The sequence below is a fragment of the Dryobates pubescens genome, chromosome 30, assembly GCF_014839835.1.
Source record: "Dryobates pubescens isolate bDryPub1 chromosome 30, bDryPub1.pri, whole genome shotgun sequence".
NCBI classification, from domain to species: Eukaryota; Metazoa; Chordata; class Aves; order Piciformes; family Picidae; genus Dryobates; species Dryobates pubescens.
The window spans coordinates 10,094,839-10,119,169 of NC_071641.1; the positions used below are offsets into that span (position 1 = coordinate 10,094,839).

General features: G+C 59.2%; 2 protein-coding genes across 2 annotated transcripts in view; one reads left to right on the forward strand and one right to left on the reverse strand.

Moving 5' to 3' along the window:
- Window positions 1-536: 536 nt before the first annotated feature.
- MINPP1 (multiple inositol-polyphosphate phosphatase 1) lies at window positions 537-23,287 on the reverse strand. The gene is made up of 5 exons (XM_009902972.2): window positions 22,671-23,287; window positions 22,061-22,249; window positions 21,117-21,214; window positions 19,968-20,101; window positions 537-2,233 (listed from the first exon to the last, which is right to left on the reverse strand). Exons 1-5 carry the CDS (start codon window positions 23,284-23,286, stop codon window positions 1,834-1,836), a joined length of 1,437 nt encoding a protein of 478 aa, XP_009901274.2. The 5' UTR covers window position 23,287; the 3' UTR covers window positions 537-1,833.
- The window catches only part of LOC128898689 (basic proline-rich protein-like), a 77,284-nt gene continuing 76,237 nt past the window's right edge, over window positions 23,285-24,331 (forward strand). Inside the window, exon 1 of the mRNA XM_054174621.1 lies at window positions 23,285-23,885. Coding sequence (XP_054030596.1) covers window positions 23,285-23,885 — 601 coding nt within the window. The remainder of the gene's footprint in view (window positions 23,886-24,331) is intronic.

Below are 24,331 nucleotides of genomic sequence, written 5' to 3' on the forward strand. Positions count from 1 at the left end.
GGGATGCCAACGCTGCCAATCCCCACAGGACCTCGCTGGCACCTCCAGCAGCCAGCACCTTGCTCTCCACAGGCATCGCTGCGCTCGTCACACCACGGCCTCAGCTCCCAGCAGAGCAGCAAAAGGAAAACCACCAAAGCCTCCCCAACCCCAGGTTTTCCTTGCTCCTTAGGAGATGTAAACTTGAAAGTGATTTCCTGCATCAAATCCTAAAAAGAAAAGCAAATTGAGGGCGAAGTTCAGCTCCCCAGCTCTGAGCCAGGTCTTGTCTGGAGGGGAGCCTGGCAAAGCAGCCACCCCACAGGATGTGAGGCTATCCATGTTCACAGTGCACCTCATGCCCTGTGGCAATGGTTTTTTCCAACCATTTACCCCCTCCCCAGTGCACACACAGCAGGCTGTACACCTCACTTTACAGGCTGGGCTCTGCAGCACTCATTATGGGCTGTGAGCTCAGGTTTGGACAGCCACCAGTAGCAGGTCACCTGCTCTGGGGTGACACAGCCATTCCCTTCTGGGATGAAGGGCTGGATTTAGACATTTCTGGGTAATTCATTTTTCCTTTTCCTGCCACACTGCACAGCTCTAGGATACCTCCCCACCTGCAGCAGCCACTGGGTTCACTCCAAGTGCAGCTGCCTGGATGCAGCTCATTTCTTTATGAGAGGGAATGGACTGGAGTTGAGGAGGGCAGATTGAGACTGGAGATGAGGAAGAAATTCTTGAGTGAGTGTGAGGGTGGTGAGACTCTGGCACAGGCTGCCCAGGGAGGCTGTGGCTGCCTCCTGCCTGGAGGTGTTGCAGGCCAGGCTGGACGAGGCCTTGAGCAAGCTGGGCTGGTGGGAGGTGTCCCTGCCCATGGCAGGGGGTTGGAACTGGATGCTCTTGAAGGTCCCTTCCAACCCAACCCATTCCATGACCCTCTGAACAAGGTGGCACAAACACAGAAGGCCAAAGTGACACCATGTTCACTGCCTTAAGGAAAGCAGAACTCAAGCTTCAGACATTCTTTTCACAGTCCCAAATCTGCCTAGATTTAGGGTTAGCCACAACCTCCTTTCAAGCAGGAAGCTGGAGAGGTCCCTTCCAGCTGCCCTCCTGAAGGGGACTAAGATGTCTATAGCTGTAGCAGAGCCTAACCTGGATGCCCTAGCCTAAGCCTTTCCCAGCTAGAACTGATGGTGCCAAGTGAAAGGACACAGCAGCCTGCTTGTGAGAGCCCCTGGAGCGTCTCCTAGAGCACCTCAGAAGAGCAGTGGTTGCTTTCCACTTCCTCACTTTTTTCTTTACTACTTTTCACAGCTATGTAACTTCCCCTGCAGGCTACCTTGCTACATGATGACTTTAAGTCCTGGCCCCTTCTGAGGGAGACAATCCCTGCAGGAACACTGCAGCTCCTCCTGCTTTAAATGCCACGGCAGAGGGTGCTCCCATGGTGCTGGCCAGGCAGAAGCTGGGCAGGATGGCGACACATCCCCTCCCTCCTAGAAGCTCACAGGGTTGAATTATTTCATGCTTGCTGTAGGAAAAGAGAAGCTAAACAAAGAAGGCAACACAGAAGAGGTCCAAGCACCTCCAGGCTCTGAGAAAAGAGAAGCTGGCTCAGCTCTCAAACCCATCCAAGAGGAATGGCCAACAAAAGGACTTGGTTGTACCACAAAGATACAGGTAGGCTTCCTCCTGCACTGGGTGCTTGCTGCAAACACCCAGCCAGACCCCTCTGAGCTAACAGAGACAACCCAGCCCACCCCCCTCCAAGGTCAGAAAGCCACCAGAGCAGCAGCAAATCACCCCAAGTGCTTGTGGACAGCCCGTGTCCAGCAGAGCAGCCCCTCACAGCTCATCCACAGCAGTGGCGTTCGTTGTGGGGAGCTCACACTCCTCTTGGAAGTGGCAGTTTTCCAAGAGGTCCTTGTAATACTCCTTGAGGGCAGAGTAAGTGGAGATGGTTTCATTGGAGTGGTGGAACACCATCAGCTTCTCATTCAGCAGCATCTGCACTCGGTACTCCTCCTGGGGGGTCTTGCCCTGCTCGCAGTGGTAGAGCACGAAGAGCAGGTTGGCAGCGTAGGGCACGATGCGGCCGCTGCGGAACTGCCGCCGCAGCTGCCTCCGGTAGTTGTCGGCCTGCAGGGGCTCTGCGTCTCTGAAGAACCCCAGCAGGGCCAGCAGGGGCTGGAGGGTCTCTGCATGCCCAACTTGCACGATCAGAGGTGAAGAGATGGGCTTGGAACTGCAAGAGAGAAGCCAAGGGGAGGGGGTGAGCAAGAGCCCTTTGCTTTGGCACCCGCAGCGACCGACGGCGCCGCGGCCAGGGCCCCGGGCGGCGCTCCTGGAGCTCGGCTCACTCTGGAGAGCTTCCAACCCCCCGTGGTGCCACGGTGCTCCTGGGCAAGCTGCTGTGGGTGCCCTGCTGGAGCAGTGGGGATGGACTAGGTGGTGCCCAGAGACCCCTCCCAAGCCCACCAAGCCGGGGTGCTGGCAGTGCTTCACAGACCCGCTGTGTTCAAGCCCAGCTGGTCTCGGAGGCTCCTCTTCAGCAGCAACAACTCATCTGCTCTGCCTTGTGTGGCAAGTGCTGCATGGGCAGTGCCACTGCACTCCTCACCTCTTCTCCCAGTCATTTACAACCTGCTGAGCAAAGCTCTGCAGATGCACCTCCAGTAGCAATCTACCTCTGCCAAAGCAAGCCATCAGCTCTCCTCGCCCTTTGCATCCAAGGCGCAGGTCCCTGCTGGCCTCAGCTGTTATTGTTACCAGCCTGCCCTGCAACCCACCTCCTCTCCAGGAGCTGCTTTCACCCCCTTTTCCCTTTAACTATTTAATCCTAGAGCAACACCCTTGACAACCCCTGGAAGCTTCTTGGCTGGAACCAGCATCTATCAGTGGCTGGTTTCAGCCCTTTCACGCCCAGGGAACTGACTTCACACCCCCACACCCCAAAGGCAAAAGGCCTGGCAGCTGCTGAGACAAACCACCCCAACATCTGTAGGCTTCAGGCAGGGCTGGGCTTTGCTGCCCTGCTGCTGGCCTCTGAAGTAGAAGGCAAGCACAGGAACCTCTGAGTTGAAAACAAGACCACCAAAAGAGGAATTAGAATCACAGAACAGTTTGGGCTGGAAAAGGCCTTCAGGATCATTAATCCCAGCCACTAACCCAACATAGCCAAGGCCACCACTACACCACACCTCCATGGGCTCTGAAAGCCCCCCAGGAATGGCAAGCCCATCACTGCCCTGGGCAGCCTGGGCCAGGGCTTAACCACACTTTCAGGGAAGAAATTGTTCCTCATCCCTAACCTAAACCTGCCCTGGAGCAGCCTGAGGCCATTTCCTCTTCTCCTGTCACTTCAGACTAGGGAGTCTGACCCCCACCTGACTCCAACCTCCTGCAGAGAGCAAGGAGGTCTCCCTCAGCCTCCTCTGCTCCACACTCCACACCCCCAGCTCCCTCAGCTGCTCCTCCCCAGCCCTCTGCTCCAGACCCTTCCCCAGCTCTCTTGCCCTTCTCTGGCTCTGCTCCAGCCCTCAAGCTCCTTCTGGCAGGGAGGGCCCAGAGCTGAAGGCAGCACTCAAGCTGTGGCCTCCCCAGTGCCCAGCCCAGGGCACAAGCCCTGCCCTGCTCCTGCTGCCCACACCATTGCTGCTGCAGGCCAGGCTGCTGCTGCCCTTCTTGCCCCCCTGGCCACTGCTGGCTCCTCATCCTCAGCCAACTCTCAACCAACACCCTTCAAGTCATTTTTCACCAGGTTGTTTCCAGCCCCTCTGCCCCAAGCCTGGAGCACTCATGGAGTTGTTGGGACCCAAATGCAGGACCTGGCACCTGACCATGCTGATCCTCATCCCAGTGTCCTCAGTTCCCAAAGCAGGCAATCACCCCTGGCCTGCAGACACACAGAAGGTTTGAAGAGCACAGAAAGAAACCTGAAGACACAACAAGGTTACTGCCACGGCAACCTGAGATTCTCTTTCACCTGCTTCACTCCCATGGAATCCTCCTGCTGACAGGGTACAGAAGCATGGGAAGCAAAGCAGAGCTCCCCCAGCCCCAGCTCTCCCACCAACAGGTTGTTTCAGCAGGACTAAAGCTGTCTGCAGCCCCCTAGCAGGCCAGAACCTTGCACTCTCAGCAGCACTGCCTATCAGAGCTCTAAGAGGAGCCAAGCACTCCCTGCCCAGGCTCAGGTGTCCAGACTGCAGGCCAGATGTCATTTTCTATCACCTAATAACCACCATAAAAGCCACCAAGGAGGCTAAAGCAGCAGAAGCAGCATTTTGAATGAGGAGGAAATGAGGGCAGGTTGCCCCCTGGGAGCGTGTGCACAGCACAAAGGTTGCTGCTGGTTCTGAGAGGTTCCTGATAAAGCCAGGACAGGAATGTGAAGCACTGGCACCCAAGCACCAATCACCTGCAGACAGAAGCAAATGTGCAGCAGGAGGCCTGAGCTGCCCACCCTCCATCTGCTCTGGGATCAGCTGGTGACTCTGCATCACATGGAAGCACTGGACAAAGTCTCACCTCTGCCCTCTGCCAACTGCCACTCAGGTTTCCATTCTCCTTCTGCCTCCTCTTTACTCACTTGGCCAGGATGTGGTTGAAGGACAGACTGACAGATGGTATTGGGCTGGAAGGGAGCCTCCAAGGGCACCTTCTCCAAGCCCCTGCAGGCAGCAGGGCCAGCTCCAGCCAGAGCAGGCTGCCCAGGGACACAGCCAGGCTGAGCTTCAATGGCTCCAGGCATGGAGCCTCCAGCACCTCCCTGGGCAGCCTGTGCCAGTGTCTCCCCAGCCTCCCTGTGCAGAGCTTCCTCCTGATGGCCAACCTGGCTCTGCCCTGCTCCACTTCCAAACCATTGCCCCTGGTCCCATCCCCACAGCCCCTTCTGAACAGTCCCTCCCCAGCCTGCCTGGGGGTGCCCTGCAGATCCTGAACTGCAGCTCTGAGGTCTCCTGGAGCCTTCTCTCTACAGGCTGAACAGCCCCAACTCTCCCAGCCTGTCCTCAAAGCAGAGGCTCTCCACCCCTCTGATCTTCATGGTGGCCTCATCTGGACCTGTTTTATCAGGTCCTTTCCCTTCTTGTGTTTGGTGTCCTGTACCTGGCCCCAGCCCTGCAGGTGAGGTCTCCCCAGAGCAGGGCAGAGGGGCAGGATCCCTCTCTCCAGCTCTGGCCACACTGCTTTGGATGCAGCCCAGGCTGCATCTGGGCTGCAAGAATCCATCAGCAAAACAAAGTACAGCTCAGTTCCAGCTGTAGGCAGAACATGAGCAGGGAGGTGTCAGCTTCATCTACTGAACATGCCCAGGCTGTAACCTTCCAAGTGAAAATGGAACTCAGCAATTCATCAGCACAAGACTTAAGTCTCATGGTGGAAATGAAGGCACTGTGAAGCAGCACAGACATGGATCTATCATGCAGGCAAACTCCAGTTCTCCTTAATCCCAGTAGAATTAGGCTGAAGCCAGCATCCCAGCCTGGTGAGGGCTGGAAGGGACCTCTGGGCATCCCCCAGCCCCAGCCCCTGCTCCAGCAGGGCACCCCCAGCAGCTTGCCCAGCAGCACAGTGCCCAGGGGGGGTTGGAAGCTCTCCACCCCAGCAGACTCCACAACCTCTCTGGGCAGCCTGCTCCAGGCCTCCAGCAGCCTCACACCAAACAACTTTCTCCTCCTGCTCACATCCAACCTCCTGCCTGCCACTCTGTGCCCCTTGGCCTGGCCCTGGGCACCACTCAGCAGAGCCTGGCCCCAGCCTCTTGCCCCCCACAGCTCCTTTAGCTCTTGCTGAGCATTGCTCAGCTGCCCTCTGGGGCTGCTCTCCTGCAGGCTCTCAGCCCCAGGGCTCTCAGCCTTTGCTGCTCCCAGAGCTGCTCCAGGCCCCTCAGCAGCTTTGCAGCCTGCCCTGGGCTCTCCCCAGCACTTCCCTGCCTCTGGAACTGGGGAGCCCAGAACTGGCCCCAGGGCTCCAGCTGTGGCTTGACCAGGGCAGAGAATGTGCTGCTTCTGTTCACCCATCCCCCACAGCTCTCCCCCCCCATGCCCATGGATGTGTCATTGTAGATAGGGAAGAAGTGAACCTTGTTTCATCCAAAGTTTGTTTCCTAAGCACCAATGTGACTTTCAGCTAGAGATAACCCCAACCCCAGCAGATAGCAGGGTAAGAAGGAGCAACAAAGCAAGGCTGACCTGGCCAACCTTCAAGCCTCACAGAGAAATCCCTCCAAAGACTTCAAAGGAGGCTTTCAGTAACTGCTAAGCAAGCCTGGACTACATTCTGTCCTTGTTCTCCCCAGCCCAGCAGGACAAAGGACTCAAGACCTTTATCTTCACCTAGGGGATGACTTCTCCATCTCTCCCATCCCCTCTGTGATTTGTATCTGGGACAAAGAGCTGGAGGAACCCTAAGGTGGTAAGGGAGCAGCAGAGGGCAGGGAATACAGTGGTGAGGCTCAGAGGGCTGTAAAAGCATCTCACAGCCTTGCTGCTCTGAGGGTTGTCATCAGTGGGGAGGAGGACAAGGAAAAAACCCAAATCACCTGTCAAGGAATAGCCCTCAAGAGTCAGCACCTCCACCAGCAGAGCTGGAGGGTTATGCTCCTGCATTTCTAGAGTCACTACCAACACAACTGAGAGCCAGCACAGGCAGAAGGCAGAGCTTCACTTCCCTCCCACCTGGGCACAGCTCAGGGCAAAGGGAAATGCTGACCAGGCTGTGCCCAGCTCATGCCAAACCATGAGTGAATGGCACCACCTCTGATGAGAAGGGGTGCAGAGTGGGTTGGGAGCAGCCCTGAGGAAAGAGCCCTGGGAGTGTTGGGTGCTGAGCAGCTCCCCAGGGGCCAGCAGTGCCCTCCTGCAGCCCTCAGGCAGCTGTGTGCTGGGCTGCAGCCACAGCAGGGTGGGCAGCAGGGCAGCAGAGGGGATTCTGCCCCTGGGCTCTGCTCTGCTCAGACCTCACCTCCACTCCTGCCTCCAGCTCTGCTGGCCCCAGCAGGAGAAGGACACAGAGCTGCTGGAGAGAGGCCACAAAGATGCTCCAAGGGCTGGAGCAGCTCTGCTGTGAGCACAGGCTGAGGGGGCTGGGGCTGTGCAGTCTGGAGAGGAGAAGGCTCCAGGGGGACCTCAGAGCTGCCTGCCAGGAGCTGAAGGGATCCTGCAGGGAGGCTGCAGAGAGACTTTGCCTGAGGGGGTCTGAGACAGGACAGGGGACAATGGTTTGGAGCTGAGGCAGAGTCAGACTGGAGCTGGGGAAGAAGTTCTTCAGTAGGAGGGTGCTGAGACTCTGGAAAAGGTTGTCCAGAGAGGCTGTGGACACCTCCTGCCTGGGGATGTTGAAGGCCAGGCTGGATGAGGCCTTGGGCAGCAGAGTCCTGTTGAGAGTTGTCCCTGCCCATGGCAGAGGGGTTGGAGCAGATGAGCTGTGAGCTCCCTTCCAGCCTGAGCCATGCTAGCATTCAATCAATCAGCCAAAGAACCAAAGATTATTTTTGTTGAGAAAGACCTTTAAGAGCCAACCATTCTCTGCCTTTGCCAAGGCTGGTGCTCAACCATGGCCCTCAGCACCACACCTCTGCCTCTTTGAACACCTCCAGGGATGGCCATTCAACCTCTTCCCTGGGCAGCCTGGGCCAGTGGTTGGAAGCCCTTCCAGGGAGAAGTTTCTTCTAATGCCCAGCTCAAACCCCCCTGGCAAGCTTGAGGCTGTTTCCTCTCCTCCTGTCACTTGCTGGCTGTGGGAAGAGGCAGACACCCACCTGGCTCCAGGCTCCTGCCACCTGCCCAACCCTTCCTGGCCCAGGTGGACACCAGCTGGATGAACTGAGGTGTGTGTGGAGTTGCCTAGGCACTGCTTTGCTTGTTGGGGCTTTTTTCCTGTTTGATTCCTTAGCTAAAAGGATATGAGACTAGAAAAGCTGCTGAGGCATCTCTCCTGGGGTGTCCTGAGCAAGCAAGTTGGAGGTCATGAATGGGAGCTGAAGCATGCTGGGGGAGGGCTGAAAGGCAACAAGCAACACCTGACAGCCCCAGTGCTAAGCAGGTGGAAAGAGGTTGCCAGGGGAGGTCCCCTGCACTGCTCAGGTGTCTGACAAGCCAGCAGCCTGCAGAAATGCACACACAGGACAGCACTGAGAGCAGGCTGGCCCCATTGCCCTGACAATCACCCTAGAGGTACTGCCCAGCACTGCTCAGCTGCCCCCTGGGGCTGCTCTCCTGCAGGCTCTCAGCCCCAGGGCTCTCAGCCTTTGCTGCTCCCAGAGCTGCTCCAGGCCCCTCAGCAGCTTTGCAGCCTGCCCTGGGCTCTCTCCAGCACTTCCCTGCCTCTGGAAGTGGGCACCCAGGACTCCAGCTGTGGCCTGACCAGGGCACAGCAGAAGCAGCCATCCCTTCTTGGTAGTGCATCCCAGGATGCCATTGGCCTTCTGGGCCACAGAGGCACACTGGTGGCTCATGCTCATCCCACTGTTCACCAGCACCCCTGTGTCCTCCTCCCCAGAGCTGCACTCCAGCCTGCCCTGACACAGCCCTGAAGCATCCCCATGCAAAGCCCCATGGAGCCAGCCACATGTCCATGGCCCCCAAGGGGCTGGCAGTGGCAGCACTCCTGAGCTGGCCCTGCAAGAGCCACTCACAGCTCAAAGGAAGCCCATGCAGAAGGCATGCCCTGAGCTCAGTGCCTGGGAGTTACAGGGCTCAGTGTCAGAGCCCTGCCTCTCCTCTGGAGCTCACAGCACCCACCAAGGGATGGAGGACAGCCTGAACCTGCTGATGGACCCAGAGAGCCAAGGCTCTGCTCCCTGGAACTGCAAGATCCCAGAAGCAAGCAAAGAATAAAGGACTGCAAAATCCTGATGGGAGCAGAACCAGGAGGTCTGCAAGGTGCAGGTCCACACACATGGGGAGCATTTGGCTCTCTCTGCTCCTTCTGCCTGCACTCTGAACAAGCAGCTCTGGGCAGCTGATTGGTTTTAGATCATCTATGGAGCTCCTCTGCACTGACTCACAGCTTGGAAGGGAGCAATCAGGGCCCAGTGGCAAACAACTGCAGAAAGGTTATGAACTCTGCTGAGAGCTGCCCTGCAGAGAGGAAGGCAAAAGAAGCAGCAGAGAAAGGGCAGCAGGGAATGGAGCTGCCTGCCTCCAAGCCCAGGCCCCTGGAACAGCACACATCAGCTTCACTTCACCTTGAACTGGGGTCACAGACTGCACTGGGCTGGAAGGGACCCTAAAGGGCATCTTGTGCAAGCCCCTGCAGGCAGCAGGGCCAGCTCCAGCCAGAGCAGGCTGCCCAGGGACACAGCCAGGCTGAGCTTCAATGGCTCCAGGCATGGAGCCTCCAGCACCTCCCTGGGCAGCCTGTGCCAGTGTCTCCCCAGCCTCCCTGTGCAGAGCTTCCTCCTGATGGCCAACCTGGCTCTGCCCTGCTCCACTTCCAAACCATTGCCCCTGGTCCCATTCCCACAGCCCCTTCTGAACAGTCCCTCCCCAGCCTGCCTGGGGGTGCCCTGCAGATACTGAACTGCAGCTCTGAGGTCTGCCTGGAGCCTTCTCTTCTCCAGGCTGCACAGCCCCAACTCTCCCAGCCTGGCCCCACAGGGGAGCTTCTGCAGCCTCTGCTCATCTTGGTGGCCTCCTCTGGAGCCTCTCCAGCAGCTCCAGGTCCTTCCTGTGCTGAGGGCCCCAGAGCTGGCCCCAGCCCTGCAGGTGAGGTCTCCCCAGAGCAGAGCTTTGGCTGCAGCCCAGGCTGCCCTTGGCCTTCTGTGCTGCCAGTGCCCATTGCTGGCTCCTGCCCAGCTTCTCCCCCCCAGCACCCCCAAGGCCTTCTCTGCAGGGCTGCTCTCAGTCTCATCCCCCCCAGCCTGGATTGATTCTGAGGGCAGCCCAGAGCTAGGTGCAGGACCTTGCCCTTGGCCTTGCTGCACCTCCTGAGGCTCTCCTCAGGCACCTCTGCAGCCTGGCCAGGTCCCTCTGGCTGGCTCCCAGCCTTCATTCCCATCAGCCACAGCACTCAGCTGGGTGCCAGCTGCACAGCTGCTGGGGTGCCTCACCCTCCCTGCCTGTGTCACTGAGGAGGATATTGAACTGCACTGCTCCAATGCAGACCCTTGAAGGGCTCCACTTGTCACCTGGCTCCATCTGGCCATGGAGCTGTTGATCACTGCCCTCTGGATGTCATCATCCAACCCATTCCTTATCCACTGGACACTCCACCCATCAAATCCAGCTCTCCCCACTTCAGACAGAAGGATGTTGTGGCCAACTGTGTGAACAGCTTTACAGAAGTCCTGATTCAAATTCAGATCAGTCCCTGTTGGACAGCACCAGCACCAAGTGTCCTCCATGCTCTCTCCCACAAGCAAGACAGGCAGCTGGGGCAGTGATGTGAAAGCAAAAGACAAGCAGCACAAAGCAGCTGCAGCAAGTGGCTGCTCCCCTGGGACTCTGCAACAACCATTTCAAACCATGCAGCTTTCTGAGGAAGGATTGGGCTCCACCAGCTCTGATCCTAGCCCCAGCACCACTGCATCCTGGACACACTGAGGATGGAAAAGCCTTTTAAGGTGGTGGAGACCAACTGCCAGCCCAGCGCTAAAGCATGCAGCTATTGAGGTTGGAGGAGATCTCTGAGCTCATGAGTCCAACATCCTGCTTAGAATCACAGGGCTGGAAGGGACCCCAAGGCTCAGGCAGTGCCAACCCCCTGCCATGGGCAGGGACACCTCACACTGCAGCAGGTTGCTCACAGCCACCTCCAGCCTGGCTGCAAACACCTCCAGGCAGGAGGCTTCCACCACCTCCCTGGGCAACCTGGGCCAGGCTCTCACCACCCTCCTGGCCAACAACTTCTTCCTCACAGCCAATCTCAAGCTCCCCACTTCTCCTTTGGCTCCATCCCCCCCAGTCCTGTCCCTCCCTCACCCCCTCCCAAGTCCCTCCCCAGCTTGCTTGCAGCCCCCTGCAGCTCCTGGCAGGCCACCAGAAGCTCTCCTGGGAGCCTTCTCCTCTCCAGCCTGCACAAGCCCAACTCTCTCAGGCTGTCTCCAGAGCAGAGCAGCTCCAGCCCTCTGCTCCTCCTCCTGGCCTTTCCAGCACCTGCACACCTTGGCTTCTTGGCAAGGATGTCTGACAACCCCAACACTACTGCCAAGCCCCTAACCATGTCCCACAGCACCACACCCACTTGCCTCTGGAGCACCTCCAGGGACAGCAACTCAAGCACGTCCCTGAGCAGCCTGTTCCAACTCTTCATGTAGAAACAGTTCCTACTGTCCAAACTGAACCTTCCTTGACAAAGCTTGAGGCCACTTCCTCTCCTGCTGTCACTTGTTCCTGGGGAGCAGAGCCCAGCCCCCAGCTGGCTGCAGCCTCCTCTCAGCAGCTGCAGAGAGCAAGGAGGTCTCCCTCAGCCTCCTCTGCTCCACACTCCACACCCCCAGCTCCCTCAGCTGCTCCTCCCCAGCCCTCTGCTCCAGACCCTTCCCCAGCTCTCTTGCCCTTCTCTGGCCCTGCTCCAGCCCTCAAGCTCCTTCTGGCAGGGAGGGCCCAGAGCTGAAGCCAGTATTTGAGATGCAGCTTCACCAGTGCTAAGTACAGGCAGACATCAGCTCTCCATGCTCCTCAGGGCACAGTGATCAACAGAAGATACATTCCCCAGGAGGGAGAAAACTGAGCTACAACAAGGCAAGGAAGTTCAGCAAACAGTCAGAATCATACAGTCCTAGAATGGTTTGGCTTGGAAGGGAGCTCAAGGCTCAGCCAGTGCCAACCCCCTGCCATGCCCAGGGACACCTCACACTGCAGCAGGTTGCTCACAGCCACCTCCAGCCTGGCTGCAAACACCTCCAGGCAGGAGGCTTCCACCACCTCCCTGGGCAGCCTGGGCCAGGCTCTCACCACCCTCACTGCAAAGAATTCCTTCCTCACCTCCAGTCTCAATCTGCCCTCCTCAAGCTTCAATCCCTTCCCTCTGGTCCTGCCACTGCAAGCCCTTGTAAGGCTCAGGCTGACTTCCTGGAAGACAACAGAAGCAGAGTTTCTGTGCTGAGTTCAGCTGAGGGTGGGAATGCAAAGAGGCCAAAGCTATAGGAAGTAAACATGCTTCAAAAGCAAGCAGCACTGCCAACACTCCTCCAGTGCCAAGCCTGGAGCAGAGGAGACAATCCAAATGCCTCAGCTTTGGCTGGAAGAGCAATGCTCCCCTCCCTGCTGTTGGACAGCCCAAGCTAAGCTTTCCTGAAAGAGACAACTTGGAGCAAAGTTAACTCTCTGGAAAGAAATTAGTTGTTTTGAAATGAGGAAGAGAAAGTTCTCAATCTCTGCAGACAGCTGAGGGGGCTGGCAGGAAGGTGGAAGGTGAGATGCCCAAGGAGAGCCCCAGGGGCAATGGAGAGGAACACTCACAGGAAATTCCACCTCAGTGTGAGAAAGTTGTTTGGTGTGAGGGTGCTGGAGGCCTGCAGCAAGCTGCCCAGAGAGGTTGTGGAGGCACAGAGTCAGCCAGCTGGGAAGAGACCTCAGAGATCACCAAGTCCAACCTATCACCCAGCACCATCTGATCAACCAAACCATGGCACCAAGGGCCTCACCCAGGCTCTTCCTAAACACCTCCAGGGATGGGGACTCCACCACCTCCCTGGGCAGCACATCCCAAGGGTCAATCTCTCTGTCTGGGAAGAATTTCTTCCTGACATGCAGCCTAAACCTCCCCTGGCACAGCTTGAGACTGTGTCCTCTTGTTCTGGTGCTGCTTGCCTGGGAGCAGAGACCAACCCCCACCTGGCTACAACCTCCTTGCAGGGAGTTGCAGAGAGCAAGAAGGTCTCCCCTGAGCCTCCTCTTCTGCAGGCTAAGCAACCCCAGCTCCCTCAGCCTCTCCTCACAGGGCTGTGCCCCAGACCCCTCCCCAGCTTTGTTGCCCTTCTCTGGACACCTTCCAGCAGCTCAACCTCTTTCCTGACCTGAGGAGCCCAGAGCTGGACACAGGACTCAAGGTGTGGCCTAAGCAGTGCTGAGCACAGGGCACAAGGACTTCCCTGCTCCTGCTGGCCACACTCTACCTGCTGCAGGCCAGGATGCCCTTGGCCTTCTTGGCCCCCTGGGCACACTGCTGGCTCCTGTTCAGCTGCTGTCCACCACCACCCCCAGGTCCCTCTCTGCCTGGCTGCTCTCAGCCACTCTGCCCCCAGCCTGTAGCACTGCCTGGGGTTGCTGTGGCCAAAGTGCAGCCCCTGGCACTGGGACTTGTTCAGTGCCATCCTGTTGGCCTCTGCCCATCTGCCCAGCCTGCCCAGGTCCCTCTGCAGAGCTCTCCTACCCTCTGACAGCTCAGCTCCTGCCCCCAGCTGGGTGTCAGCTGCAAACTTCCTGCTGATGGCCTCCATCCCCTCCTGCAGATCATCAATAAAGAGATTGACCAGGCTGGGGCCCAGCACTGATCCCTGGGGCACACCACTGGTGCCTGGCTGCCAGCTGGCTGTGGCACCATTCACCACCACTCTCTGGGCTCAGCCTCCAGCCAGTTCCTAGCCCAGCTCAGAGAGCTGCTGCCCAGGCCAGGGGCTGAGAGTTTGGCCAGGAGCTTGCTGGGGGGGATGGTGGCAAAGGCCTTGCTGCAGTCCAGGCAGACCTCATCCACAGCCTGCCCCACATCCAGCAGGCAGTGCCCTGGGCATGGAGGGAGCTCAGGTTGGTCAGGCAGGACCTGCCCCTCCTAACCCCATGCTCTGGGCCTGAGCCCTTGGCCATGCTGTGAGTGCTGTGACTGCACTCCAGATGACTGCTCCATAACCTTGCCTGGCACTGAGCTCAGGCTGACAGCTCTGGAACTCCCTGGCTCCTCCTCCCAGCCCTGCCTGTGGCTGGGCATCACCTTGGCAGCCTCCAGTCCTCTGGGACCTCTCCAGTGAGCCAGGGCTGGTGGTGAATGATGGAGAGAGGCCTGGAGCTCCTCTGCCAGCTCTCAGCACCCTAGGATGGATCCCATCTGATCCCATGGACTTGTGGGGATCCAAGTGGCTGAGCAGGTCTCTAACTGCTTCCCCCTGGATCCCAGGGGGACTGCACTGCTCCCTGCCTGCTTCCTCCTGGATCCCAGGGGGACTGCACTGCTCCCTGCCTGCTTCCTCCTGGATCCCAGGGGGACTGCACTGCTCCCTGCCTGCTTCCCCCTGGATCCCAGGGGGACTGCACTGCTCCCTGCCTGCTTCCTCCTGGATCCCAGGGGGACTGCACTGCTCCCTGCCTGCTTCCTCCTGGATCCCAGGGGGGACTGCACTGCTCCCTGCCTGCTTCCTCCTGGATCCCAGGGGGACTGCACTGCTCCCTGCCTCCATCTGCCAGCTCAGGAGGCCACTTGTCCTGCAGACAACCTATCCTGCTACTGAAAACTGAGGCAAAGGCAGCATCAAGTACCTCTGCCCTGTCCTCCTCTTTTACTGTACTCCCCTCCATGTCCTCTGGAGACATCCAAGCCCTGTCTGGATGTGTTCCTGTGTGGCCTGCCCTGGGTGACTCTGCTCAGGCAGTGAGGTTGGACTGGATGACCTCTGGAGGTGCCTTCCAAGCCCTGCCAGACTGTGGTTCTGTGAGCCTGCCAGCTGCAAGTCAGCACTAAAGGTGGCCAGAGAGAGCCAACACCCCCCTGGAAGCCCTTTCACTGCCACAGGTTCATCTGGAGAGCAACAACCTGCTGCAGAAGCATTGAACCCTGTGTGGAGTTGCACAACAGCATGGCAGGGCAGAGCAGAACACCTTCTGCTCACATTCAACCAAGCCCAGCCCTCTGTTTGCTGTGGTGTTTGCACTGGGGGTCAGGTGGTGCCAGGAGCTGGGCACATCTCTCCAGATGAAAGAGCACCAGCTTCCCCTCCACATCCTGCAAGGCACACAGAGCTGCCCCAAGGCATCAGCAAGAGCAGACCTCCAGCCATCCCCAGCTGCAGAGGCAGACTCCAAGCCTTCAGTGCTCCGAGACTGCCACCTAATGTCGTGGGGAAAGGCCACAGGCTCCTGCCCTGCTCTCAGCTCACCCAGCTCTGAATCCAGCCCCCACACACACTCCTGCACTCACTGTCTGCTGCTCTCTGCTGGCAACACCCTGAGAGCTCCTGGGCATTGAACCAGCCTGCTGCAGCCACAGCAGACAGGCAGGGGGAAGTCATCATGGAAAGGTTTGGACTGGAAGGGGCCTTAAAGATCATCTGGCTCCAAGCCCCTGCCATGGGCAGGGACACCTCCCACCAGCCCAGGCTGCTCAGGGCCTCATCCAGCCTGGCCTCCAACACCTCCAGGCAGGAGGCAGCCACAGCCTCCCTGGGCAGCCTGTGCCAGAGTCTCAACAATTTCCTCCTCCTCTCCACTCTCAATCTCTCCTCTCCCAGCTCAAAGCCATTGTCCCTGGGCCTGGCACTCCCAGCCCTTGTCCACAGTCCCTCCCCAGCTCTCCTGGAGCCCTTCAGGTCCTGCAAGGCTGCTCTGAGGTCTGCCTGGAGCCTTCTCTTCTGCAGGCTGCACAGCCCCAGCTCTCCCAGCCTGGCCCCACAGGGGAGCTTCTGCAGCCTCTGCTCATCTTGGTGGCCTCCTCTGGAGCCTCTCCAGCAGCTCCAGGTCCTTCTTGTGCTGGGGGCCCCAGAGCTGGAGGCAGTGCTGCAGGTGGGCTCTGAGCAGAGCAGAGCAGAGGGGCAGAATCCCCTCCCTGTGCTGCTGCTCTCCCTGCTCTGCCTGCAGCTCAGCACTCAGCTGGCTCTGGGCTGCCAGGGACCAGTGCTGGCTCCTGGGGACTTTGTCACCATCTGACACCCCCAAGGCCTTCTCCTGCAGGCTGCTCTCAGCCACTCCTCCCCCAGCCTGGATCTGTGCCTGGATTGCCCTGAGCCAGCTGCAGGACCTGCATTTGGCCTTGCTGACCTTCATGAGGTTGGCTTGGGCCCAGCTCTGCAGCCTGCCCAGGTCCCTCTGGATGGATCCTTCCCTCCAGTGTGTCAACAGCACCACACAGCTTGGTGTCACCCCCAAACCTGCTGGGGGAGCCTCAATGCCACTGTCCATGTCACTGGCAAAGCCATTAACCAGCCCTGCTCCCAGGACAGACCCCTGAGGCACACCACTTGTCACTGGTCCCCATTTGGACACTGAGCCACTGACCACAACTCTGAGTGCAGCCACCCAGGCAGTTCCTTACCCAGCAGTGGCCACCCCTCAAGTCCTTGCTTTCCCCCCCTTTGGTGAGCAGGCTGTGCTGGGGGACAGTGTCCAATGCTTCATTCCAGCCCAGGCAGATGCCATCAGCTGCTGTTCCCTTGCTCCCTGATGCTCCATCCTGAAAGGCCACCAGTTTCTTCAGGCAGCATCACCCTTGGTGAAGCCACGCTGCTTACCACCAACCACCTCCTCCCATCTAGGAGCTCAGCTCCCCAAGGAGCCTGGCTTTACCTTGTCCTTTGAGGACTGCTGATCCAGCTCTGACTATACAAAGTCCAAAGAGTGCCAGGCACACAAGAACCTCCACCACTGAGCTACTGCTTAGGCACCACCACCAAGGCCAAGCTGGCTGGTTCCAGCTCTCAGCAGTTGGTTTCTATCAAGTATTTACCAGGGTAACATTTCTATCAGCTTAGGATCCCACCCTTGATGCTGTCCATTTACCAACCATTCCCACACCTGGCTGCTGAGGTATCAGCTCCTGGGACAGGTCACTGAGCTATGGACACACAGCTCCTCAGGCAGCATAAGGAAGATCACAGAATGGGAGGGGTTGGAAGGGACCTCCAGAGATCATTGGGTCCAACCCCCCTGCCAGAGCAGGGTCACCCAGGGCAGGGCACACAGGAACACATCCAGGTGGGGCTTGGCAATCTCCTGAGAAGACTCCACAGCCTCTCTGGGCAGCCTGCTCCAGGCCTCCAGCACCCTCATACCAAAGAGGTTTCTCCTCATGCTGATGAGATCCTCTCTCAGCCTTCTCTTCTCCAAGCCCAGCAGCCCCAGGGCTCTCAGCCTTTCCTCCTCACACAGAGCCCCAGGCCCTTCAGCAGCCTCATAGCCTCCCCTGGACTCTCTCCAGCAGATGTCTCTCTGCACTGGGGAGCCCAGAACTAGGCTCTACCCAGGTGTGGTCTCACCAGGGCAGAGTGGAGGAGCAGAAGCAGCTCTCTAGCCCTGCTGGCCACGCTTTTCTTGCTGCACCTCAGGATCCCATTGGCCTTCCTGCCCACAAGGGCACACTGCTGCCCCATGGGGACCTTGCTATCCCCTAGGACTTTCTCCATGGAGCAAACCAGGTTGTCAATTAATTCTCCTAAGGACTTCAACCTAAAGCAGCTCTCAAATCAAACAGATCACCAGGAGGAGTAAACAAATGCAGGTCACTGTGTGCCACAAAACTCAGGTACAACCTGAGGCCATTTCCTTTTGGGAGCAGAGCCCAGCCCCCAGCTGGCTGCAGCCTCCTCTCAGCAGCTGCAGAGAGCAAGGAGGTCTCCCTCAGCCTCCTCTGCTCCACACTCCACACCCCCAGCTCCCTCAGCTGCTCCTCCCCAGCCCTCTGCTCCAGACCCTTCCCCAGCTCTCTTGCCCTTCTCTGGCCCTGCTCCAGCCCTCAAGCTCCTTCTGGCAGGGAGGGCCCAGAGCTGAAGGCAGCACTCAAGCTGTGGCCTCCCCAGTGCCCAGCCCAGGGCACAAGCCCTGCCCTGCCCCTGCTGCCCACACCATTGCTGCTGCAGGCCAGGCTGCTGCTGCCCTTCTTGCCCCCCTGGCCACTGCTGCCTCCTCTCCAGCTGCTGCCACCCAGCACCCCCAGGGCCTTTCCTGCTGGCCACTTTCCAGCCCCTCTGCCCCCAGCCTGCAGCCTTCCTGGGGTTGCTGTGACCCAGGGGCAGCACTCAGCACTTGGCCTTGTTGAACCTCATCCCATTGGCCTCATCCCATGGCTGCAGCCTGCCCAGGTCCCTCTGCAAGAGCCTCCCTGCCCTCCTGCAGGAGGACTGCAGTGGGTGGAGTGCCACTCCTCTTTGTTATTCCACCAACACCTCTGTCAAATCATGGCAATAGATGAAGACAAACCACTTCATCACACAGACCACCATCCTTTGAAGACACTTGGTGACTGTATCTTCAAGTCTACTAACAGTTCCTTGGAAGGCTTAGTATCTTTCTACAACTGCAGTGGTTTTTTTTCTCCCCCCCAAACTACAGCTCAGCTGTAAAAGCACAAGGATGGGAAACTAAATATCCTGGAGTAAGGTCTCAGGCTGGTTGGTGGAACTATTGACTTTGGAGTCAAGCAGCAAATCAAGCCACTGATGACAATTTCAGGACAACAGTACCTTTTTTTCTGTCCTTACAGTGGCTTGAAACCTGCCCTTCCCCTCTTAGAAGGTTTGTTACAAGGCTACAGCTCTTGGACCCTGTAGCAACCTGCCTGGTCTGGAACCCCCACATCTGGATAGTTCTGCCATCAGCCCCTGTGGCATCACACACCAACAGCTATAATCTGAACAGAAGGACACTCAGATCCTGCAGGAAGTCAGGCTGCCATGCTTAAGGACATCATGAATGGATCATCAGGGAATGGCTCAGGCTGGAGGGGGCCTCAAGAGCTCATCTGCTCCAACCTGCCGGCCACGGGCAGGGACACCTCTCAACTAGACTCAGCTGCCCAAGGCCTCATCCAGCCTGGACTTAAACAGCCCCCAGGGAGGAGGCACCTACACCCTCCCTGGGCAGCCTATTCCAGAGTCTTCACCACCCTCATACTGGAAAACCTTTGCTTAAAATCCACTCTGACCCTGCTCTGCCTCAGCTCCAAACCATTGCCCCCTGTCCTGTCTCAGACACCCTCAGGCAAAGTCTCTCTGCAGCCTTCCTGCAGGATCCCTTCAGCTCCTGGCAGGCAGCTCTGAGGTGCCCCTGGAGCCTTCTCCTCTCTAGGCTGCACAGCCCCAGCCCCCTCAGCCTGTGCTCACAGCAGAGCTGCTCCAGCCCTTGGAGCATCTTTGTGGCCTCCTCTGGGCTCTCTCCAGCAGCTCTGTGTCCTTCTCCTGCTGGGGACAGCAGAGCTGGAGGCAGGATTGGAGGTGAGGTCTGAGCAGAGCAGAGCCCAGGGGCAGAATCCCCTCTGCTGCCCTGCTGCCCACCCTGCTGTGGCTGCAGCCCAGCACACAGCTGCCTGAGGGCTGCAGGAGGGCACTGCTGGCCCCTGGGGAGCTGCTCAGCACCCAACACCCTGGGGACTCTTTTTTTCTTCAGGATTACTCCCAACCCACTCTGCACCCAGCCTGGGTTTGTGCCTGAGATCATGGGTATGCCTTCAACCCACAGCCATCCATTTCCACCACAGAAGGCTTTCACAAAGGAGCTTTTCAACCAAAAGTTCATTTTTCTAACCCAAAGGCCTCTACAGGAGGAGAACCCCATTAGCAGGTAGAGCTGCTGGCTGGCCCTTGAAGCTCTGCATGGAACAGTTAAATTAAAAGATGAAAATACTTTGGGTGGACACAGGAGTATCAATGGAATCACACACACACACACTCCCTCTTTACATTAATATTAAAGAGTCACAGAATCAGCCAGGTTGGAAAAGCCCTCAGAGCTCATCAGATCCAACCTATGACCTAGCACCCAGCACCTCCTGACAACTAAGCCATGGCTCCAAGTGCCACATCCAGTCCCCTCTTGAACACCTCCAGGGATGGGGACTCCACCACCTCCCTGGGCAGCACATCCCAAGGACCAATTACTCTTTCTGTGAAGAACTTTCTCCTCACCTCCAGCCTAAACCTCCCCTGGCACAGCTTGAGACTGTGTCCTCTTGTTCTGGTGCTGGGTGCCTGGGAGAAGAGACCAACCCCCTCCAGTCCATTAAAATTCTCCCAGCTCAAACTCTGCTCCCTTTGGAAGTACTCAACTTCTAATCAACATTAAATCCAACTCAAAAAAACTGAAAGGCAGCCAAAGCACAGAAAGCTTTGTCTTTACCTTTTGCTCTCTTCCACTGCTTTGTCCAGGTGCTGGAAGATATCTTGGAACAGGTTGCAGCTGGAGCGACTGTTGATGTCGTAGCCATATCCTCTCTTCCAGTACTGCTTCAGGTCATTCAGGTACTCCAGCACCTGCAGGGAGACCTCACAAGCTTTTCTTACTGCACTCAAGGGAAATAATCCCCCCCACACCAAGAGGGAGGTGCTGGAAGGTGTCCAGAGGAGGGCCAGGAGGAGGAGCAGAGGGCTGGAGCTGCTCTGCTCTGCAGACAGCCTGAGAGAGTTGGGCTTGTGCAGGCTGCAGAGGAGAAGGCTCCCAGGAGAGCTTCTGGTGGCCTGCCAGGAGCTGCAGGGGGCTGCAAGTAAGCTGGGGAGGGACTTGGGAGGGGGTGAGGGAGGGATAGGACTGGGGGGACTGGAGCAAAAGGAGAAGTGGGGAGCTTGAGATTGGCTGTGAGGAAGAAGTTGTTGGCCAGGAGGGTGGTGAGAGCCTGGCCCAGGTTGCCCAGGGAGGTGGTGGAAGCCTCCTGCCTGGAGGTGTTTGCAGCCAGGCTGGAGGTGGCTGTGAGCAACCTGCTGCAGTGTGAGGTGTTGGACAGCCTGTTCCAGAGTCTCACCACCCTCCTGCTGAAGTACTTTAGGGCCCAGAACTGGACACAAGATTCCAGCTGTGGCCTCAGCAGGGCAAAGCAGAGGGGCAGCAGAACCTCTCTCACCTCCTCCCCACAGCCCTTCTCATGCAGCCCAGGAGGCCCTTGGCCTTCTTGGCCACCACAGCTCATTGCTGGCTCCTGCTCAGCCTCCCACCCCCCAGCACCCCCAGCTCCTTGTCCCCTTCCCTGCTCTCCAGCAGCTCAGTGCCCAACCTCTCCTGCTGCCTGGGCTGCTTCTTCCCCAGCTGCCAGACCCTGCCCTTGCCCTTGGTGGCTTTCATTGCCTTGCTCCCTGCCCAGCTCTCAGCCTGCCCAGCTCTGGCTGGCAGCACAGCCTGAGGGCTGTCACCACTGCTGCCAGGTTGGTGCCAGCAGCAAACCTGCTGCCAGTGTCCTCTGCAGCCTCAGCCAGGCTGTCCCAGTGCTGACACTTGAGAGACTCCACTAAGGAATCTCTGGAGGCTTCTCAAGTATCTCTCCCATTGAGCACATACCTTGGCATCTTCTTCAGTGAAGAGAGAACACCATGGGGAGGTCACGTTTTTTATAGTCAGCTCATAGGAGCAGGTAAGAAAAGCCACTTGGACAAGATCTGCAACAAATCCACAACAGACAAAATGTGAACCACCACCCACTTGCTCTCCACTTGCCTCTACAAACGAAACACAGCCACTGTTTAGCAGTGCAAACAAGGGAAGGACCCAAGGAATAAATTGCCAGCCCAAAGGCTGAGCACCAAACCCAAGCAGTTTGCTACAGAATTATTGCAGAGAATCCTAATTTTGGGCAGCAAGTTTCTTGCAGGGCACTGCTATGAGGGGACCTGCCAGGATCTGCAGTGGGCTCCAAGAAAGGACTTTGGAGGGGGTGAGGGAGGGATAGGACTGGGGAGGATGGAGCAAAAGGAGAAGTGGGGAGCTTGAGATTGGCTGTGAGGAAGAAGTTGTTGGCCAGGAGGGTGGTGAGAGCCTGGCCCAGGTTCCCCAGGGAGGTGGTGGAAGCCTCCTGCCTGGAGGTGTTTGCAGCCAGGCTGGAGGTGGCTGTGAGCAACCTGCTGCAGTGTGAGGTGTCCCTGCCCATGGCAGGGGGTTGGCACTGGCTGAGCCTTGGGGTCCCTTCCAGCCCTGCCAGTTCTGTGTTTCTATGAAAACAGAATCATTTCACAGCAAATGCTGCACAGCTGCCTGCATGCTGCACGTGTCAGCCACTCGTCACCACAAGGAGCCAGCACAGGGAAGGTTTGTGCCTGTGTGCCCAACCCGGAGCAGCCTTTGACTCTCTCCCACACTCCTCACCCACCGCTGTTCATCTCCGGACTGATGCACTTAACCAGAGGCTGCGTCACCAACTTGCAGCAGGTTTTAAATTCCCTCCTCTGCACGGCTGCGCCTCCCGGCAGCTGCTCCCAGCCAGGCAGCCGCAACAGGCATCTTATTACCTGCGTTCAGCTCCTCCGCCGGCAAACACAAGGCCCTGGCCACGTTCTCCAGGACCTTCCTCATCTCCGGCCCCTGTTTGAAGGCATCCACCTGGCGCACGGCCGCGTCGTTCTCTTCCACCCAGGCCACGAACTTGTCGCAGTGGTCGAAAAACCGCATCAGTAGGTCGTTAACTTCCACCTCCGCCTCTGAAAGCAGACGCGGGGCTCAAGGACGGCCCCCGGGGGAAGGGCGGCCGGCGCCCGAGGCACCCTCCCGGGGACAGTGCCCACACCACAGCAGGGTCCCCATGGCGGGGGGAGGAGGAGTGCACGCTCCCCCTCAGCCCAAGGATGGGGAACGCAGCGCTGGCGTCGCAGCCTTCCTCTGCCCCGGGGCAGTGGGGAGGGAGCGGGGGTCCACACAGGGAGGATGTATGACTCCCTCAAGGAGGATGCATGGTCTCCTCAGGGAGGCCCGAGGGACCCCAGGGAGGACGTGGGACTCCTTCAGAGGGGAACGGGGGCGCGGGGGTCCCTCTGTCCCTCTCAACACCACCGAAGGTCCCCGAAGCAGGGCCGGGGGTCGCTCAGCGTGCGCGTTCCCGGGGGGAGGGTTCCCCGGGCTCACCGTCGCTGCCGAGGTTGAGGGAAGGGCCGAGCCCCTGGCGGAAGGCGGCACTGCTCTGCAGGCAGCGGTGCTTGGAGCTGCTGGCCAGCTCCAGACGGCGGCGGGCGGCGAAGAGGGCAGGGAAGCGAGCGGCCAAGCGCCGGGCCAGGAACTCCATGTCGCGCCGGCCCTGCGGCGCCAGCCGCCCGTCGAGGCTCTCCTCGTACCACATCTGCCAGGCGGCCAGCTCGGCGGCAACGGGGCAGGAGGCTTCTGCGGAGGAGGAGGAGGAAGAAGAGGAGGAGGAGGACGACGAAGAGGAGGCGGCGGCGCGGCGGCGGAGCAGGCGAGAGTGCAGCTCGGCCAGCCGCCGAACCTGGCCGGCCGTAGGGTAGCGAGTGCCGTGCCGGAGCACGGCGCGGAGCTGCAGCGGCGTGCAGGCGGCGGGCAGGCGCGACGAGGCGGCCGAGGGACCCAGCGACAGCGGGTCCCGCAGCAGGTGCGGGTTCACCTCCTCGTAGCGGGACTTGGTGCCGAAGTAGCCGCTCAGCCCCGCGCCGGCCACCGCCATCAGCAGCGGCGGCAGGAGGAGGAGGCAGCGGCGCAGCGCGGCGGCGGCCGCCCGGCTCGGCGCCATGGCGGCAACTGCGCGGCTGCCGCAGGAAGGGGCGGAGCCGAGCCGCCGCCTCGCGCCTAGGCCCGCGCCGGCTCGCGGGGCCCCGCCTCAGCCCGCGCCGCCCCGCCTCAGCCCGCGCCGCCCCGCCTCAGCCCGCGCCGCCGCGCGGCGTGCTGCTGCGGGGGGCTGCGCCCTTCTGTCCGCTCCCTGCGCCCCTCTGTCCGCTCCCTGCTCCCTCTGTCCGCTCCCTGCGCCCCTCTGTCCGCTGCCTGCTCCCTCTGTCCGCTGCCTGCGCCCCTCTGTCCGCTCCCTGCTCCCTCTGTCCGCTGCCTGCGCCCTCTGTCCGCTGCCTGCGCCCCTCTGTCCGCTCCCCGCGCCCCTCTGTCCGCTGCCTGCGCCCCTCTGTCCGCTCCCCTCTGTCCGCTGTCCGCTCCCCTCTGTCCGCTGCCTGCGCCCCTCTGTCCGCTGCCTGCGCCCCTCTGTCCGCTCCCTGCGCCCCTCTGTCCGCTCCCTGCGCCCCTCTGTCCGCTCCCTGCTCCCTCTGTGGCTCTTCGCGACCACAAAGCCCCCGGCCCTTGTCCCCTTGTCGTGCCTGCCTCCGGCGGGCTCCTCCCGAGCAGGCAGCTCCCCTCAGCTCGGCCTTCCCTGGGGAAGAAAAAAGCCTTTCGGACTCATTTACGGCCCCTCATGTTGCTGCAGACCCCAGTCCTCACCCTTCCTTCACAGGGCCACAGATGGTAGGGGTTGGAAGGGACCTCCCTGGAGCCTGAGACAGGCTCACCCCGAGCAGGTCACACAGGAACTCGACCAGGCAGGAAAGGCTCCAGGCGTGGAGGCTCCACCACCTCTCTGGGCAGCCTGCTCTGGGGCTCTGCCACCCTCAAAGCCAAGAAGTTCCTCCCCGTGTTGAGGTGGAACTCCTGATGTTCAGGTTTGTGTCATAGAATCACAGACTCACAGAACTGGCAGGGACCCCAAGGCTCAGCCAGCTCCAACCCCCTGCCATGCCCAGGGACACCTCACACCACAGCAGGTTGCTCACAGCCACCTCCAGCCTGGCTGCAAA